Genomic DNA, 16,861 nt, shown 5'->3' with positions numbered 1-16,861 from the left:
AGCGGCGCCTCCCCCTTCCTGGGGGACAACAAGCAGGAGACGCTGGCCAACGTCTCGGCGGTGGACTACGCCTTCGACGAGGACTTCTTCAGCGGAACCAGCGTCCTCGCCAAGGACTTCATCGCCCGGCTGCTCGTCAAGGACCCCAAGTACGTCTGTCTGTCTGTCTGTCTGTCTCTGTCTGTCTGTCTGTCTCGTCTCGTCTCGTCTGTCTGTCTGTCTGTCTGTCTGTCTGTCTGTCTGTCTGTCTGTCTCTGTCTGTCTGTCTGTCTGTCTGTCTCGTCTCGTCTCGTCTGTCTGTCTGTCTGTCTGTCTGTCTGTCTGTCTGTCTGTCTGTCTGTCTCTGTCTGTCTCGTCTCGTCTCGTCTGTCTGTCTGTCTGTCTGTCTGTCTGTCTGTCTGTCTGTCTGTCTGTCTGTCTGTCTGTCTCGTCTCGTCTCGTCTCGTCTCGTCTCGTCTCGTCTCGTCTGTATGTCTGTCTCATCTCGTCTGTCTTGTCTCGTCTGTCTCGTCTGTCTCGTCTGTCTGTCTCGTCTCGCCTCATCTCTCTGTCTTGTCTCACCTCGCCTCGTCTCGTCTCGTCTCGTCTCGTCTATATTGTCTGTCTCGTCTCGTCTCGTCTGTCTGTCTGTCTGTCTTGTCTCGTCTGTCTTGTCTCGCCTCGTCTCGTCTATATTGTCTCGTCTGTCTTGTCTCGCCTCGTCTCGTCTTGCCTCGTCTGTCTCCACTGGTGGTTTTATTTTGACAGTCACCGTAATAACAATCCAACTTGGTAGTTTTATTTTGACAGTCACCATGGTAACAACAGTGTGTGTGTGCAGGAAGAGGATGACCATCCAGGACAGTCTGCAGCATCCCTGGATCAAGGTAGGACATTACTCTGCTCACTGGGGATTACTCTGCTCACTGGGGATTACTCTGCTCACTGGGATTACTCTGCTCACTGGGGATTACTCTGCTCACTGGGGATTACTCTGCTCACTGAGGATTACTCTGCTCACTGGGGATTACTCTGCTCACTGGGGATTACTCTCTGACAGGAATTAAGTTTCTCAGAAACTTGTGGTTTTGTTTCCTGTTATTTTCTTTTGATCTTTTATTTTCTTTAATTTGTTTTGTTAATTCTAGTTACTTTTGTTTAATTTAATTGTTTTCTCATTTTTGCTTATTTATCTTTAGTGTAATTATTGTTATTTTCTATTATTTAGTTTTATGTATTTGTTTTATTTCTATTTATTTGTGTCTTATTTATTGTGTTAATAATATTGTTTTAATGCGTGTGTGTGTGTGTGTGTGTGTGTGTGTGTGTGTGTGTGTGTGTGTGTGTGTGTGTGTGTGTGTGTGTGCAGCCCACAGACACCCAGCAGGCTCTGAGCAGGAAGGAGTCGGCCGTCAACATGGAGAAGTTCAAGAAGTTTGCTGCTCGCAGGAAGTGGAAGGTGAGCTTCACTTCCTGTTTACACACACACACACACACACACACACACACACACACACACACACACACACGTGTTATCAATAATCCAGATCAATTAATGTCGTATTTTTCTCTGACGATAACGACCCCATTATATTTTAGTTTGGGTGTCACTGAAAACACAACTTTTATTTTGACAGTCACCGTAATAACAATCCAACTTGGTGGTTTTATTTTGACAGTCAACTCAGTTACAGTTAGTTACAGTTACAGTTAGTTACAGTTGCAGTTACAGTTAGTTACAGTTACAGTTAGTTACAGTTACAGTTAGTTACAGTTACAGTTAGTTACAGTTAGTTAGTTACAGTTACAGTTAGTTACAGTTGCAGTTACAGTTAGTTACAGTTACAGTTAGTTACAGTTACAGTTACAGTTAGTTACAGTTACAGTTAGTTACAGTTACAGTTACAGTTAGTTACAGTTACAGTTAGTTACAGTTACAGTTAGTTACAGTTACAGTTAGTTATTAGTTGGTTAAAAACAACCAGAGCAGGAAAATGTGTCCATCTGATGTGACTTGATGTGGAACTGACCTCCTCTTCTCTTCCTCTTCCTCCTCCTCTCCTCCCCTCCTCCCCCCCTCCTCCTCTTCCTCCTCTCCTCTCCCTCCTCCTCCTCCTCTTCCTCTTCCTCTCCTCTCCTCCTCTTCCTCCCCCTCCTCCCCCCCTCCTCCTCCTCCTCTCCTCTCCTCTCCTCTCCTCTCCTCTCCTCTCCTCTCCTCTCCTCTCCTCCTCTTCCTCCCCCTCCTCCCCCCCTCCTCCTCCTCCTCCTCCTCCTCCTCTCCTCTCCTCCTCTCCTCCTCCTCTCCTCCCCCTCCTCTTCCTCTCCCTCCTCCTCCTCCTCCTCCTCCTCCCCCCTCCTCCCCCTCCTCCCCCTCCTCCTCCTCTTCCTCCTCCTCCCCCCTCCTCCTCTTCCTCCTCCTCCCCCCCCCTCCTCTTCCTCCTCTCCTCCCCCTCCTCTTCCTCTCCCTCCTCCTCTTCCTCCTCCCCCCCCCTCCTCCTCCTCCCCCCTCCTCCTCCTCCTCCTCCTCCCCCCCCCCCTCCTCCTCCTCCCCCCCCCCCCTCCTCCTCCTCCTCCTGCAGCAATCAGTGCGTCTCATCTCGTTGTGTAACCGTCTGTCTCGCTCCTTCCTGTCCAGAAGTAACATCAGTGTTTCTCGGAGCGACGACACTCTGGTAAGACCAGCCCCCCCCCCCCCTCAGGCCCCGCCACAATAAGAGCTGCCCTCCCTTCCCTCAGGCCCCGCCACAATAAGAGCTGCCCTCTCTTTCCTCCTCCTGTCGCTCGTATTCAATCCTCCATAATAAATCTCTTAAGGGACAAAAGACCAAGTTTCAGGCGAAACCACTCGAGGTGTGGTTGTGTAACCGTCGACCTCCGCCCAGAGGTCAAAGGTCACGGCGCGTAGCGAAGGAGCCGTCTGCAGACCTCCACGCAGGGCGGCCATCTTTGTTTCCACAGTGGGTCTTTGGCTAAAGTCCAGGAAAGCGTCTCTGTGGTGAGCAGGAGGGAGGAGCGGCTCCCCCCGGAGGCCGCGGCCTGAACTGCAGCGTCGCAGCAGAACTGGCCCGGCGCCCTGCAGGTCAAAGGTCACGTGCAGCTCCTGCAGCGTCGCAGCGGTTCGGCCGTTTGTCGAGTTTTCAACGATAGAATAATTGTTAAATTCAGTTTTTTTGTAATAGTTACAATGGTGGATCTGTTCTAACTGAATTCCTTCTTTTAGGACGAAAAACAAATCTTTTCTGTCAAATATTCACATGATTTCTGTCAGTCGTGTTAATTTAAAGGATTTTTTAAGCTAAAATGACGAGAATTGAATAAAACGCGTAAAATATTGAGGCGATTCATCGAGAATATAAAGTTTTTTTCTGTTAGAATTTGATCTGCAGGAAGAATTTTCTCTCTTTTCCACATTTATTCTCTACATTTACTGGATCGTTGCCAAACAGTCGACAGGAAGTTCAAACAGACGGCGGATTTTCCACCCATTTCAAATTAAAAGCCAACGTTTTTTTATTTGTTTTGCTTGAAAGCAGCTGAACTTTATTGTGGTAATGAGGAGATCAGAGGTGTTGGGTTCCGTCAGCGACAGGAAGTGGGAAGGTGAGGTTCCGTGTGGTTCCGAGGTTCTAAAGCCCACGTTCCCCCCCCCAGGACGAGGAAGACTCCTTCGTGATGAAGGCCATCATCCACGCCATCAACGACGACAACGTTCCAGGTCTGCAGCACCTGCTGGGTTCTCTGAACAGCTACGACGTGAACCAGCCCAACAAGGTGGAACCCCGCTTCTCTAGAACACTGTGGAACAACATAGAACAGAGGAGAACAGCATAGAACAGTGTGGAACAAGATAGAACAGGGTGGAACAACATAGAACAGAGTAGAACAACATATAAAAGTGTGGAACAGAGGAGAACCTCATAGAGCAGAGTAGAACCTCATAGAACAGAGTAGAACCTCATAGAACAGAGTAGAACAGCATAGAACAGTGTAGAGCAGCATAGAACAGAGGAGAACCTCATAGAACAGAGTAGAACAGTGTAGAGCAGAGTAGAACCTCATAGAACAGAGTAGAACCTCATAGAACAGTGTAGAGCAGCATAGAACAGAGAAGAACCTCATAGAACAGAGTAGAACAGTGTAGAGCAGAGTAGAACCTCATAGAACAGAGTAGAACCTCATAGAACAGTGTAGAGCAGCATAGAACAGAGTAGAACCTCATAGAACAGAGTAGAACAGCATAGAACAGTGTAGAGCAGCATAGAACAGAGAAGAACCTCATAGAACAGAGTAGAACAGTGTAGAGCAGAGTAGAACCTCATAGAACAGAGTAGAACCTCATAGAACAGTGTAGAGCAGCATAGAGCAGAGTAGAACCTCATAGAACAGAGTAGAACCTCATAGAACAGAGTAGAACAGTGTAGAGCAGCATAGAACAGAGGAGAACCTCATAGAACAGAGTAGAACAGTGTAGAGAAGAGTAGAACCTCATAGAACAGAGTAGAACCTCATAGAACAGTGTAGAGCAGCATAGAACAGAGGAGAACCTCATAGAACAGAGTAGAACAACATACAACACTGTGGAACAACATGGAACAGAGGGGAACAAGATAGAACAGTGTAGAACAAGATAGAATAGGGTGGAACAACAGAACAGAGTAGAACAACATATAAAAGTGTGGAACAGAGGAGAACCTCATAGAACAGTGTAGAGCAGAGTAGAACCTCATAGAACAAAGTAGAACAACATAGAACAGAGTAGAACCTCAAAGACCAGTGTAGAACCTCATAGACCAGCATGAGGTTCTCCGTGAAGTGAAGCGTTCCGTTGGTTCTTGCAGCACGGGACTCCGCCCCTCCTGATCGCCGCCGGCTGTGGAACGTCCAGATCATGGAGGTTCTGATGAGGAAGGGAGCCGAGATCCAGACCCACGACAAGGTACCGCGTCTGAAACTCCCTGGAGACGAGTCGACTCCTCACTCCCTGAGCCGGGGGGGGGGGCGGAGCCTCCTCACTCCCTGAGCCGGAGGGGGGGGCGGAGCCTCCTCACTCCCTGAGCCGGGGGGGCGGAGCCTCCTCACTCCCTGAGCCGGGGGGGGGGGCGGAGCCTCCTCACTCCCTGAGCCGGGGGGGGGGGCGGAGCCTCCTCACTCCCTGAGCCGGAGGGGGGGGCGGAGCCTCCTCACTCCCTGAGCCGGGGGGGCGGAGCCTCCTCACTCCCTGAGCCGGGGGGGGGGGGGCGGAGCCTCCTCACTCCCTGAACCGGGGGGGGCGGAGCCTCCTCACTCCCTGAGCCGAGGTGGGGGGAGCCTCCTCACTCCCTGAGCCAGGGGGCGGAGCCTCCTCACTCCCTGAACCGGGGGGCGGAGCCTCCTCACTCCCTGAGCCAGGGGGCGGAGCCTCCTCACTCCCTGAACCGGGGGGCGGAGCCTCCTCACTCCCTGAGCCGGGGGGGGGCGGAGCCTCCTCACTCCCTGAACCGGGGGGCGGAGCCTCCTCACTCCCTGAGCCGAGGTGGGCGGAGCCTCCTCACTCCCTGAGCCAGGGGGCGGAGCCTCCTCACTCCCTGAACCGGGGGGCGGAGCCTCCTCACTCCCTGAGCCAGGGGGCGGAGCCTCCTCACTCCCTGAGCCGGGGGGGCGGAGCCTCCTCACTCCCTGAACCGGGGGGCGGAGCTAATCTCTGCCTCTTGTTCTGCTGAAACCTCCAGAGCGGCGCCAACGCCGTCTACTACGCCGCCAGACATGGACACCTGGAGACCCTGAGGTTCCTGCAGGACAAAGACTGTCCTCTGGACGTCCAGGACAAGGTGACACACACACACACACACACACACACACACACACACACACACACACACACACACACACACACACACACACACACACACACACACACACACACACACACACACACACACACACACAGAAGCATGACTGAAATGATGAGATTGTCGTTGGACACCTGGAGGGAGAACTGGAGCTTTTATCAGCTCACTGCTGTTGCCATAGAAACTGCTGCTGCAGAGTGTGTGTGTGTGTGTGTGTGTGTGTGTGTGTGTGTGTGTGTGTGTGTGTGTGTGTGTGCAGCATGCTGAATGGAGATGTTCCTCTCCTTGCCTCACCTCCACCCACTCTTGTTTCACTCTGCTCCACCTTTTGCTTCACCTCACCCCGCCCCCCGCTCCACCCTCATCCCACCCTCGCTCCGCCCTCACCCTGCCCTCGCTCCACCCTCACCCCACCCTTGCTCCACCCTCGCTCCACCCTTGCTCTGCCCTCACCCCACCCTCGCTCCACCCTCATCCCACCCTTGCTCTGCCCTCACCCCACCCTTGCTCCACCCTCATCCCACCCTTGCTCTGCCCTCACCCCACCCTCGCTCCACCCTCATCCCACCCTCGCTCCACCCTCATCCCACCTTCGCTCCACCCTCACCCCACCCTCGCTCCGCCCTCATCCCACCCTCGCTCCACCCTCATCCCACCTTCGCTCCACCCTCATCCCACCCTCGCTCCACCCTCATCCCACCTTCGCTCCACCCTCACCCCACCCTCGCTCCGCCCTCACCCCGCCCTCGCTCCACCCTCACCCTGCCCTCGCTCCACCCTCACCCCACCCTCGCTCCACCCTCATCCCACCTTCGCTCCACCCTCATCCCACCCTCGCTCCACCCTCATCCCACCCTCACCCCGCTCTCGCTCCACCCTCATCCCACCTTCGCTCCACCCTCATCCCACCTTCGCTCCACCCTCACCCCGCCCTCGCTCCACCCTCATCCCACCTTCGCTCCGCCCTCACCCCACCCTCGCTCCACTCTCACCCCACCCTTGCTCCACCCACCCTCCGCCCCCGACAGTTTAGTGTTGTAGTTGTGGAGTTCTCCTCCTCCAGGTCGTAGTTTGACCAGTTTTGTCCTCCAGTCGGGGGAAACGCCGCTCCATGTGGCGTCTCGCTACGGGAACGTGGACGTGGTGAGCTTCCTGTGTAGCGTCCGGGCGAACCCCAACCTGTCTGACCGGGTGAGCACGCACACACACACACACACACACACACACACACACACACACACACACACACACTGACGGAGTGATGCCCCGCCCCCTGCAGGAGCAGGAGACGCCGCTGCACTGCGCCGCCTGGCACGGCTACTCGGCGGTGGCGAGGGCGCTCTGCCAGGCCGGCTGCAACGTGGACGCCAAGAACCGCGAGGGCGAGTCGGCGCTGCTCACCGCCGCGGCGCGCGGCTTCGTGGACATCGTGGAGTGTCTGGTGGACCAGGGGGCGGAGCTAGAGGCCACCGACAAGGTGAGCCGGCGACGCCCACCACGGTTGCACCTGCTTGTTCTTTTACTTCAACAAGTTTCCTTTGTCTTCATCACCTCAAAGCGAGGAACCCGTTTCCACGACAACGTTAGTTAGCATGCCGGGCCACGGGGGGGGGGGGGGGGCTGTTCTCACTGTCGCCTCGTCAAAACATCGTTCGTCTGATTCGGCTATAAATTGTAGAGTTTATAATCAGTGGCTCCGCCCACATCCAGGCTCGTCCTGCTGAGTCCTTCTGTTTGGTTCTGAGTCGTTCTGTTCAGTTTCGAGTCGGTTCCGAGTCGTTCTGTTCAGTTTCAAGTCGGTTCCGAGTCGTTCTGTTCAGTTCTGAGTAGTTCTGTTCGGTTCCGAGTCGTTCTGTTCGGTTCAGAGTCATTCTGTTCAGTTTCGAGTCAGTTCTGAGTAGTTCTGTTCAGTTCTGAGTCGTTCTGTTCAGTTCTGAGTCAATCTGTTCAGTTCCGAGTCGTTCTCTTCGGATCCGAGTCGTTCTGTTTGTCCCAAGTCATCCCGAGTCGTTCTGTTTGTCCTGAGTCATTCTTTTTGTCCCGAGTCGTCCCGAGTCGTTCTGTTCGTCCCGAGTCATCCCGAGTCGTTCTGTTCGTCCCGAGTCGTCCCTAGTCGTTCTGTTCGTCCCGAGTCATCCCGAGTCGTTCTGTTTGTCCTGAGTCATTCTTTTTGTCCCGAGTCGTCCCGAGTCGTTCTGTTCGTCCCGAGTCGTCCCGAGTCGTCCCGAGTCGTTCTGTTCGTCCCGAGTCATCCCGAGTCGTTCTGTTCGTCCCGAGTCATCCCGAGTCGTTCTGTTTGTCCTGAGTCATTCTGTTCGTCCCGAGTCGTCCCGAGTCGTTCTGTTCGTCCCGAGTCATCCCGAGTCGTTCTGTTCGTCCCGAGTCATCCCGAGTCGTTCTGTTCGTCCCGAGTCATCCCGAGTCGTTCTGTTTGTCCTGAGTCGTTCTGTTCGTCCCGAGTCGTCCCGAGTCGTTCTGTTCGTCCCGAGTCGTCCCGAGTCGTCCCGAGTCGTTCTGTTCGTCCCGAGTCATCCCGAGTCGTTCTGTTCGTCCCGAGTCATCCCGAGTCGTTCTGTTTGTCCTGAGTCGTTCTGTTCGTCCCGAGTCGTCCCGAGTCGTTCTGTTCGTCCCGAGTCATCCCGAGTCGTTCTGTTCGTCCCGAGTCATCCCGAGTCGTTCTGTTCGTCCCGAGTCATCCCGAGTCGTTCTGTTCGTCCCGAGTCATCCCGAGTCGTTCTGTTTGTCCTGAGTCGTTCTTTTTGTCCCGAGTCGTCCCGAGTCGTTCTGTTCGTCCCGAGTCGTCCCGACTCGTCCCGGTGTTGTCCTGACGTAGCGTGGTCTCTCCAGGACGGCCACACGGCGCTCCACCTGGCCGTGCGGCGCTGCCAGGTGGAGGTGGTCCGCTGCCTCCTCAGACGCCACTGTCACCTGGACCGGCAGGATCGCCATGGCAACACGCCGCTACACATCGCCTGCAAGGACGGCAACCTGCCCGTCGTCATGGCGATCTGCAGCGCCAAGGCCAACCTGGAGCTCCCCAACAAGGTGGGTACCTCTCTCTCTCTCTCTCTCTCTCTCTCTCTGTCTCTCTCTCTCTCTCTCTCTCTGTCTCTCTCTGTCTCTCTCTGTCTCTGTCTCTCTCTCTCTCTCTCTGTCTCTCTGTCTCTGTCTCTCTCTCTTTCTGTCTCTCTCTTTTTTTAATCAAGTTTAAACTTTGACTAATTTCAACACTTTAGAAATATTTCCAGTTTAAACTCTGAACGAAGACGAAACTAAAACGTCTCTTGAAACGAGTTCCAGTTGAAAGAGAACGATCCTCTATGAATCTTCACCTCCGTGTCTCTTCCTGTCTTCCTGTCCTCCCATCCTCCCGTCTTCCTGTCCTCCCATCCTCCCATCTTCCCGTCATCATGTCCTCCCGTCCTCCTGTCCTCCCGTCTTCCTGTCTTCCTGTCCTCCCATCGTCCCGTCCTCCTGTCCTCCCGTCTCCCTCTTCCCATCGTCCCGTCCTCCTGTCTCCCTGTCCTCCCATCCTCCCATCTTCCCGTCCTCCCGTCTTCCTGTCCTCCCATCGTCCCGTCCTCCTGTCCTCCCGTCTCCCTCTTCCCATCGTCCCGTCCTCCTGTCTCCCTGTCCTCCCATCCTCCCATCTTCCCGTCCTCCCGTCTTCCTGTCCTCCCATCTTCCCGTCCTCCTGTCCTCCCGTCTTCCTGTCCTCCCATCTTCCCGTCCTCCCGTCCTCCTGTCCTCCCTCCTCCTGTCCTCCCATCCTCCTGTCCTCCTGTCCTCCCGTCTTCCTGTCCTCCCATCTTCCTGTCCTCCCGTCTTCCTGTCCTCCCTCCTCTTGCTGTCCTCCCATCCTCCTGTCCTCCCGTCCTCCTGTCCTCCCTCCTCTTGCTGTCCTCCCGTCCTCCTGTCCTCCCGTCTTCCCATTCTCCCGTCTTCCTGTCCTCCCATCTTCCCGTCCTCCTGTCCTCCCGTCTTCCTGTCCTCCCTCCTCTTGCTGTCCTCCCGTCCTCCTGTCCTCCCGTCTTCCTGTCCTCCCTCCTCCTGTCCTCCCATCCTCCTGTCCTCCCGTCTTCCTGTCCTCCCATCTTCCTGTCCTCCCTCCTCTTGCTGTCCTCCCATCCTCCTGTCCTCCCGTCTTCCTGTCCTCCCTCCTCTTGCTGTCCTCCCATCCTCCTGTCCTCCCGTCCTCCTGTCCTCCCTCCTCCTGTCCTCCCATCCTCCTGTCCTCCCATCCTCCTGTCCTCCCTCCTCCTGTCTTCCCGTCCTCCTGTCCTCCCTCCTCCTGTCCTCCCATCCTCCTGTCCTCCTGTCCTCCCGTCTCCGTCCTCAGTTTGGCCGGACGCCGCTCCACCTGGCCTCCAGCAACGGGAGCCTGGAGGTCGTCCGCCATCTTTGCCTGGTCGGCGCCAACATCGACGCCGTGGCCAACGTAAGCTGGACGTCGTCTTTTCTTCCTTTGGAGACATAAACGATTCCGCTTTGTGGACTGGGACGGTTTTGTCTCTGTGTGAGAGCTGGACGAGTCGCTCTGAGATCGTGTTGCAGCTCAGCTCATGGCGATGTTTAACGTCTTTACAGATTTAGTTCTACAGAAAATGTTTATGTTGTTTAGAAAATAATAAAGTATTTTATTACTGTGAAAAGCTTTGGACATGAATCCTGGTCTCTCCTGCTGCGTCCTGCCGCCCCCTGCTGGCCGCTCGGGGTCCTGCAGGCCGTCATCAGCTCAGACTGGACACTTTTCTGCTTTTTAGATTTTTAAACTCGAACGAGACGCCGAATCAAAACGTCTGTCTTGTGTTTGTCCCCCGTCAGGACGGGAAGACGGCGGAGGACATGGCCGCCGCCGAGCAGCACCAACCCATCGTCTCTCTGCTGGCGAGGCTGAAGAAGGTGAAGCTCCAATGTTCTTTATTTCCTCAACCTGCTTCTCACCGTCGTTTACAAACAACCAGTGGTTGTCTGGGGTTACGAAGTGATGGAGACAATCTGTTTCCACGGCAACGTCTTGAGTGAAGGAAAAGAAAAGATGTGAGTTCATCCTCAAGTTAATCCAGAACAGACGACCAGAGTTAATCCTGAAGTTAATCTAGAACAGACGACCAGAGTTAATCCTGAAGTTAATCTAGAACAGACAGCCTGAGTTAATCCTGAAGTTAATCTAGAACAGACGGCCAGAGTTAATCCTGATGTAAATCTAGAACAGACGACCAGAGTTAATCCTGAAGTTAATCTAGAACAGACAGCCTGAGTTAATCCTGAAGTTAATCTAGAACAGACGACCAGAGTTAATCCTGAAGTTAATCTAGAACAGACGACCAGAGTTAATCCTGAAGTTAATCTAGAACAGACAGCCTGAGTTAATCCTGAAGTTAATCTAGAACAGACGGCCAGAGTTAATCCTGATGTAAATCTAGAACAGACGACCAGAGTTAATCCTGAAGTTAATCTAGAACAGACGACCAGAGTTAATCCTGAAGTTAATCTAGAACAGACAGCCTGAGTTAATCCTGAAGTTAATCTAGAACAGACGACCAGAGTTAATCCTGAAGTTAATCTAGAACAGACAGCCTGAGTTAATCCTGAAGTTAATCTAGAACAGACGGCCAGAGTTAATCCTGATGTAAATCTAGAACAGACGACCAGAGTTAATCCTGAAGTTAATCTAGAACAGACGACCAGAGTTAATCCTGAAGTTAATCTAGAACAGACGACCAGAGTTAATCCTGAAGTTAATCTAGAAGACATAAAAGTAGAATTAAAATAGTAAAAGTGTGTGAACCAGTGATGAGATGAAGCAGATCAAAGACACATGATGAAAGCAGTGGTGGATCAGTGAACCTTTGGTTTCCGTGGCGACCGGTGCCTCGCGCTCTACCGGGTGTAGCTCTATAGCTCTGGCTTCCTGTGTCTCCGCCCGCAGGACAACCACAAGCTGAGCTACGTCCAGCAGCTGCGTCCGTCCCAGGGCGTCCAGCCCCGCATCAAGCTGAAGCTGCTGGGCCACAGCGGCTCGGGGAAGAGCAGCCTGCTGGAGTCCCTACGGTGTGGCCTCCTGCGCAGCTTCTTCAGGAGGAGGCGCAGCCGCATGGCCAACGCCACGCGACACCCCAACTCCCCCGCCAGCTCCAAACCCGCCGGTACGCCTCGGCTAACCCTGAAGTTAATCTGGAAGAGAAAACTAGAGTTAATCCTCAAGTTAATCTGGAAGAGAAAACTAGAGTTAATCTAGAACAGACAACCAGAGTTAATCTAGAACAGATGGCCAGAGTTAATCAAGAAGATACAACCTGAGTTAGTCTAGAAGATACAACCTGAGTTAATCTAGAACAGACAACCAGAGTTAATCTAGAACAGACAACTAGAGTTAATCTAAAACAGACAACCAGGGTTAATCTAGAAGAGACAACCTGAGTTAATCTAAAACAGACAACCAGGGTTAATCTAGAAGAGACAACCAGAGTTAATCTAGAACAGACAACTAGAGTTAATCTAAAACAGACAACCAGGGTTAATCTAGAAGAGACAACCAGAGTTAATCTAGAACAGACAACTAGAGTTAATCTAAAACAGACAACCAGGGTTAATCTAGAAGAGACAACCTGAGTTAATCTAGAACAGACAACCTGAGTTAATCTAGAACAGACAGCCAGAGTTAATCTAGAAGAGACGGCCAGAGTTAATCTAGAACAGACAGCCAGAGTTAATCTAGAAGAGACGGCCAGAGTTAATCTAGAACAGACAACCAGAGTTAATCTAGAAGAGACGGTCAGAGTTAATCTAGAAGAGACAACCTGAGTTAATCTAGAAGAGACAACCTGAGTTAATCTAGAACAGACAGCCAGAGTTAATATAGAACAGACGACCAGAGTTAATCTAGAACAGACAGCCAGAGTTAATCAAGAAGATACAACCTGACTTAATCTAGAACAGACGACCTGAGTTAATCTAGAAGAGACAACCTGAGTTAATCTAGAAGACACAACCTGTGTTAATCTCGAACAGACAACCTGAGTTAATCTAGAAGAGACAACCTGAGTTAATCTAGAAGAGACAACCTGAGTTAATCTCGAACAGACAACCTGAGTTAATCTAGAACAGACAACCAGAGTTAATCTAGAACAGACAACCAGAGTTAATCTCGAACAGACAACCAGAGTTCATCTAGAACAGACAACCAGAGTTAATCTAGAACAGACAACCAGAGTTAATCTAGAAGATACAACCTGAGTTAATCCCGAACAGACAACCAGAGTTCATCTCGAACAGACAACCAGAGTTCATCTAGAACAGACAACCAGAGTTAATCTAGAACAGACAACCAGAGTTAATCTAGAAGATACAACCTGAGTTAGTCTAGAACAGACAACCAGAGTTAATCTAGAAGATACAACCTGAGTTAGTCTAGAACAGACAACCAGAGTTAATCTAGAAGAGACGACCTGAGTTTAATCCTGAAGTTAATCTAGAACAGACGACAGAGTTAACCCTCAGTGGTGTACGTGGTGCGATGGCGCCCCCCGGTGGTCAGAGGTCAACCAGTGAATTTCCCAGAGGTTGGCTAGCAGATGTAGCGGGTGACGTAGCGGGTGACGTAGCGGTGTTCCTCAGTGTCGTCCAGCATCTCCAGCTTGTACCCGGGCTGTGAGAACGTGAGCGTGAGGAGCCGCAGCATGATGTTTGAGCCTCGCCTGACCAGAGGCGTCCTGGAGGTTTTCTCCCCGCCGCCGCACGCCGCCGCCGCCGCCGCCGACGAGCAGGCCACCAGGGCCATTGACATCCAGCAGGCCAGCATCCACGGTGAGACCCCGCCCCCCCCTCTCCCCCCTCCCCCGTCCTCCCCCTGCCCCTCCTGAAGCCCCGCCTCCTGGCTGTGTGCAGGCGTGGGCGACTTCAGCGTGTGGGAGTTCTCGGGGAACCCGGCGTTCCACTGCTGCTACGACCACTTCGCCGCCAACGACCCGACGGCGCTCCACCTGCTGACCTTCAGCCTGGAGGAGCCGTACGAGACGCAGCTCAACACCGTCACCTACTGGCTGCACCTGCTGAAGGCCCTCACCCTGCCGCTGCTGCCCATCGGTACTGAACACACTGGACACACTGGATATTGAACACACTGGATACTGAACACACTGGATACTGAATACTGAACACACTGGATACTGAACACACTGGATACTGAACACACTGGATACTGACTGAACACACTGGATACTGAACACACACACACACACACATACACACTGAATACTGAACACTGGATACTGAACACACACACACACACACACACACTGAATACTGAACACACTGAATACTGAACACACTGGATACTGACTGAACACACTGGACACACTGAATATTGAACACACTGGACACTGACTGAACACACTGGATACTGAACACACTGAATACTGAACACACTGGATACTGACTGAACACACTGGACACACTGAATATTGAACACACTGGACACTGACTGAACACACTGGATACTGAACACACACACACACACACACACTGAATACTGAACACACTGGATACTGAACACACTGGATACTGACTGAACACACTGGACACACTGAATATTGAACACACTGGACACTGACTGAACACACTGGATACTGAACACACACACACACACACACACACTGAATACTGAACACACTGAATACTGAACACACTGGATACTGACTGAACACACTGGACACACTGAATATTGAACACACTGGACACTGACTGAACACACTGGATACTGAACACACACACACACACACACACTGAATACTGAACACACTGGATACTGAACACACTGGATACTGAATACTGAACACACTGGATACTGAACACACTGAATACTGAACACACTGGATACTGACTGAACACACTGGATACTGAACACACACACACACACACATACACACTGAATACTGAACACTGGATACTGAACACACACACACACACACACTGAATACTGAACACACTGAATACTGAACACACTGGATACTGACTGAACACACTGGACACACTGAATATTGAACACACTGGACACTGACTGAACACACTGGATACTGAACACACACACACACACACACTGAATACTGAACACACTGAATACTGAACACACTGGATACTGACTGAACACACTGGACACACTGAATATTGAACACACTGGACACTGACTGAACACACTGGATACTGAACACACTGAATACTGAACACACTGGATACTGACTGAACACACTGGATACTGAACACACACACACACATACACACTGAATACTGAACACTGGATACTGAACACACACACACACACACACACACACTGAATACTGAACACACTGAATACTGAACACACTGGATACTGACTGAACACACTGGACACACTGAATATTGAACACACTGGACACTGACTGAACACACTGGATACTGAACACACACACACACACACACACTGAATACTGAACACACTGGATACTGAACACACTGGATACTGAATACTGAACACACTGGATACTGAACACACTGAATACTGAACACACTGGATACTGACTGAACACACTGGATACTGAACACACACACACACACACATACACACTGAATACTGAACACTGGATACTGAACACACACACACACACACACACACACACTGAATACTGAACACACTGAATACTGAACACACTGGATACTGACTGAACACACTGGACACACTGAATATTGAACACACTGGACACTGACTGAACACACTGGATACTGAACACACACACACACACACACTGAATACTGAACACACTGAATACTGAACACACTGGATACTGAATACTGAACACACTGGATACTGAACACACTGAATACTGAACACACTGGATACTGACTGAACACACTGGACACACTGAATACTGAACACACTGGATACTGACTGAACACACTGGACACACTGAATACTGAACACACTGGATACTGAATACTGAACACACTGGATACTGAACACACTAGATGCTGAACACACACACACACTGAATACTGAACACACCGGATACTGACTGAACACACTGGACACACTGGATACTGAACACTGAACACACACGCACACACACACACACATACACACACACACACACAGACACTGAATACTGCACACACTGGATACTGAACACACACACACACACTGAACACACGCACACACTGAACACACTCACACACACACACACTGAACACACACAGACACTCACTGAACACACACACACACACACACACACACACACACACACACACACACACACACACACACACACACACACACATGAAACGCTCCAGAAGAAAAATTAAAAATAGAAACAGAAAAACATTTGAAAAAACGAATTAAAAGAAAAGGAACATAAGAATAAAACGAAAAGAGAAGAAAAGAAAGGTAACGACCAAGAACATGTAGAAATCAGAATCTAAAAACCTTAAAGGCGTCTCGTTTCTAGAAACGTCTCTGGAACCTTTTAGATCCTCGGTTCCGTAAAGTTCCTCATAGAAGAGCAACGACTAGAACAAACCTGCTGGGTCACACCTGAGCCTTCACTGTGTGTGTGTGTGTGTGTGTGTGTGTGTGTGTGTGTGTGTGTGTGTGTGTGTGTGTGTGTGTGTGTGTGTGTGTGTGTGTGTGTGTGTGTGTGTGTGTGTGTGTGTGTGTGTGTGTGTGTGTGTGTGTGTGTGTGTGTGTGTGTGTGTGTGTGTGCAGCGTTCGCCGGCCGCCTGCAGCACCCCCTGGTGGTCGTTCTGGTGGCGACGCACGCCGACCTGGCCGACGTTCCGCGAGCTTTTTCTGGAGAGTTCATCTACGACAAAGAACGAGCGCTGCTGAGGGAGGTGAAGAACAGGTGAGGACGGAGAACGCTGTAGAACGTTGCTGCAGAACACCGCTGTAGAACGTTGCTGCAGAACGCCGCTGTAGAACGTTGCTGCAGAACACCGCTGTAGAACGTTGCTGCAGAACGCCGCTGTAGAACGTTGCTGCAGAACACCGCTGTAGAACGTTGCTGCAGAACGCCGCTGTAGAA

At 51.7% G+C, this 16,861-nt stretch overlaps 1 protein-coding gene across 1 annotated transcript in view; it reads left to right on the top strand.

Moving 5' to 3' along the window:
• LOC308148504 (death-associated protein kinase 1-like) overlaps positions 1-16,861 on the top strand; it is a gene marked incomplete at its 5' end in the record, with an annotated part of 29,766 nt that overhangs the window by 5,090 nt on the left and 7,815 nt on the right. The window contains 17 exon segments of the mRNA XM_080521969.1: positions 3-149; positions 821-866; positions 1,349-1,438; positions 2,559-2,651; positions 3,631-3,750; positions 4,818-4,851; positions 4,854-4,915; positions 5,688-5,786; positions 6,900-6,998; positions 7,087-7,284; positions 8,655-8,852; positions 10,147-10,245; positions 10,632-10,709; positions 11,740-11,956; positions 13,428-13,616; positions 13,698-13,895; positions 16,543-16,681. Of these exon segments, the coding sequence (XP_080378095.1) occupies positions 3-149; positions 821-866; positions 1,349-1,438; positions 2,559-2,651; positions 3,631-3,750; positions 4,818-4,851; positions 4,854-4,915; positions 5,688-5,786; positions 6,900-6,998; positions 7,087-7,284; positions 8,655-8,852; positions 10,147-10,245; positions 10,632-10,709; positions 11,740-11,956; positions 13,428-13,616; positions 13,698-13,895; positions 16,543-16,681 (2,106 nt within the window).

This window comes from Blennius ocellaris (genome assembly GCF_963422515.1).
Source record: "Blennius ocellaris genome assembly, contig: SCAFFOLD_85, whole genome shotgun sequence".
Classification (NCBI taxonomy): Eukaryota; Metazoa; Chordata; class Actinopteri; order Blenniiformes; family Blenniidae; genus Blennius; species Blennius ocellaris.
The sequence above is the reverse complement of the archived record's forward strand: the minus strand, read 5'-3'. Positions and strand labels throughout refer to the sequence as shown.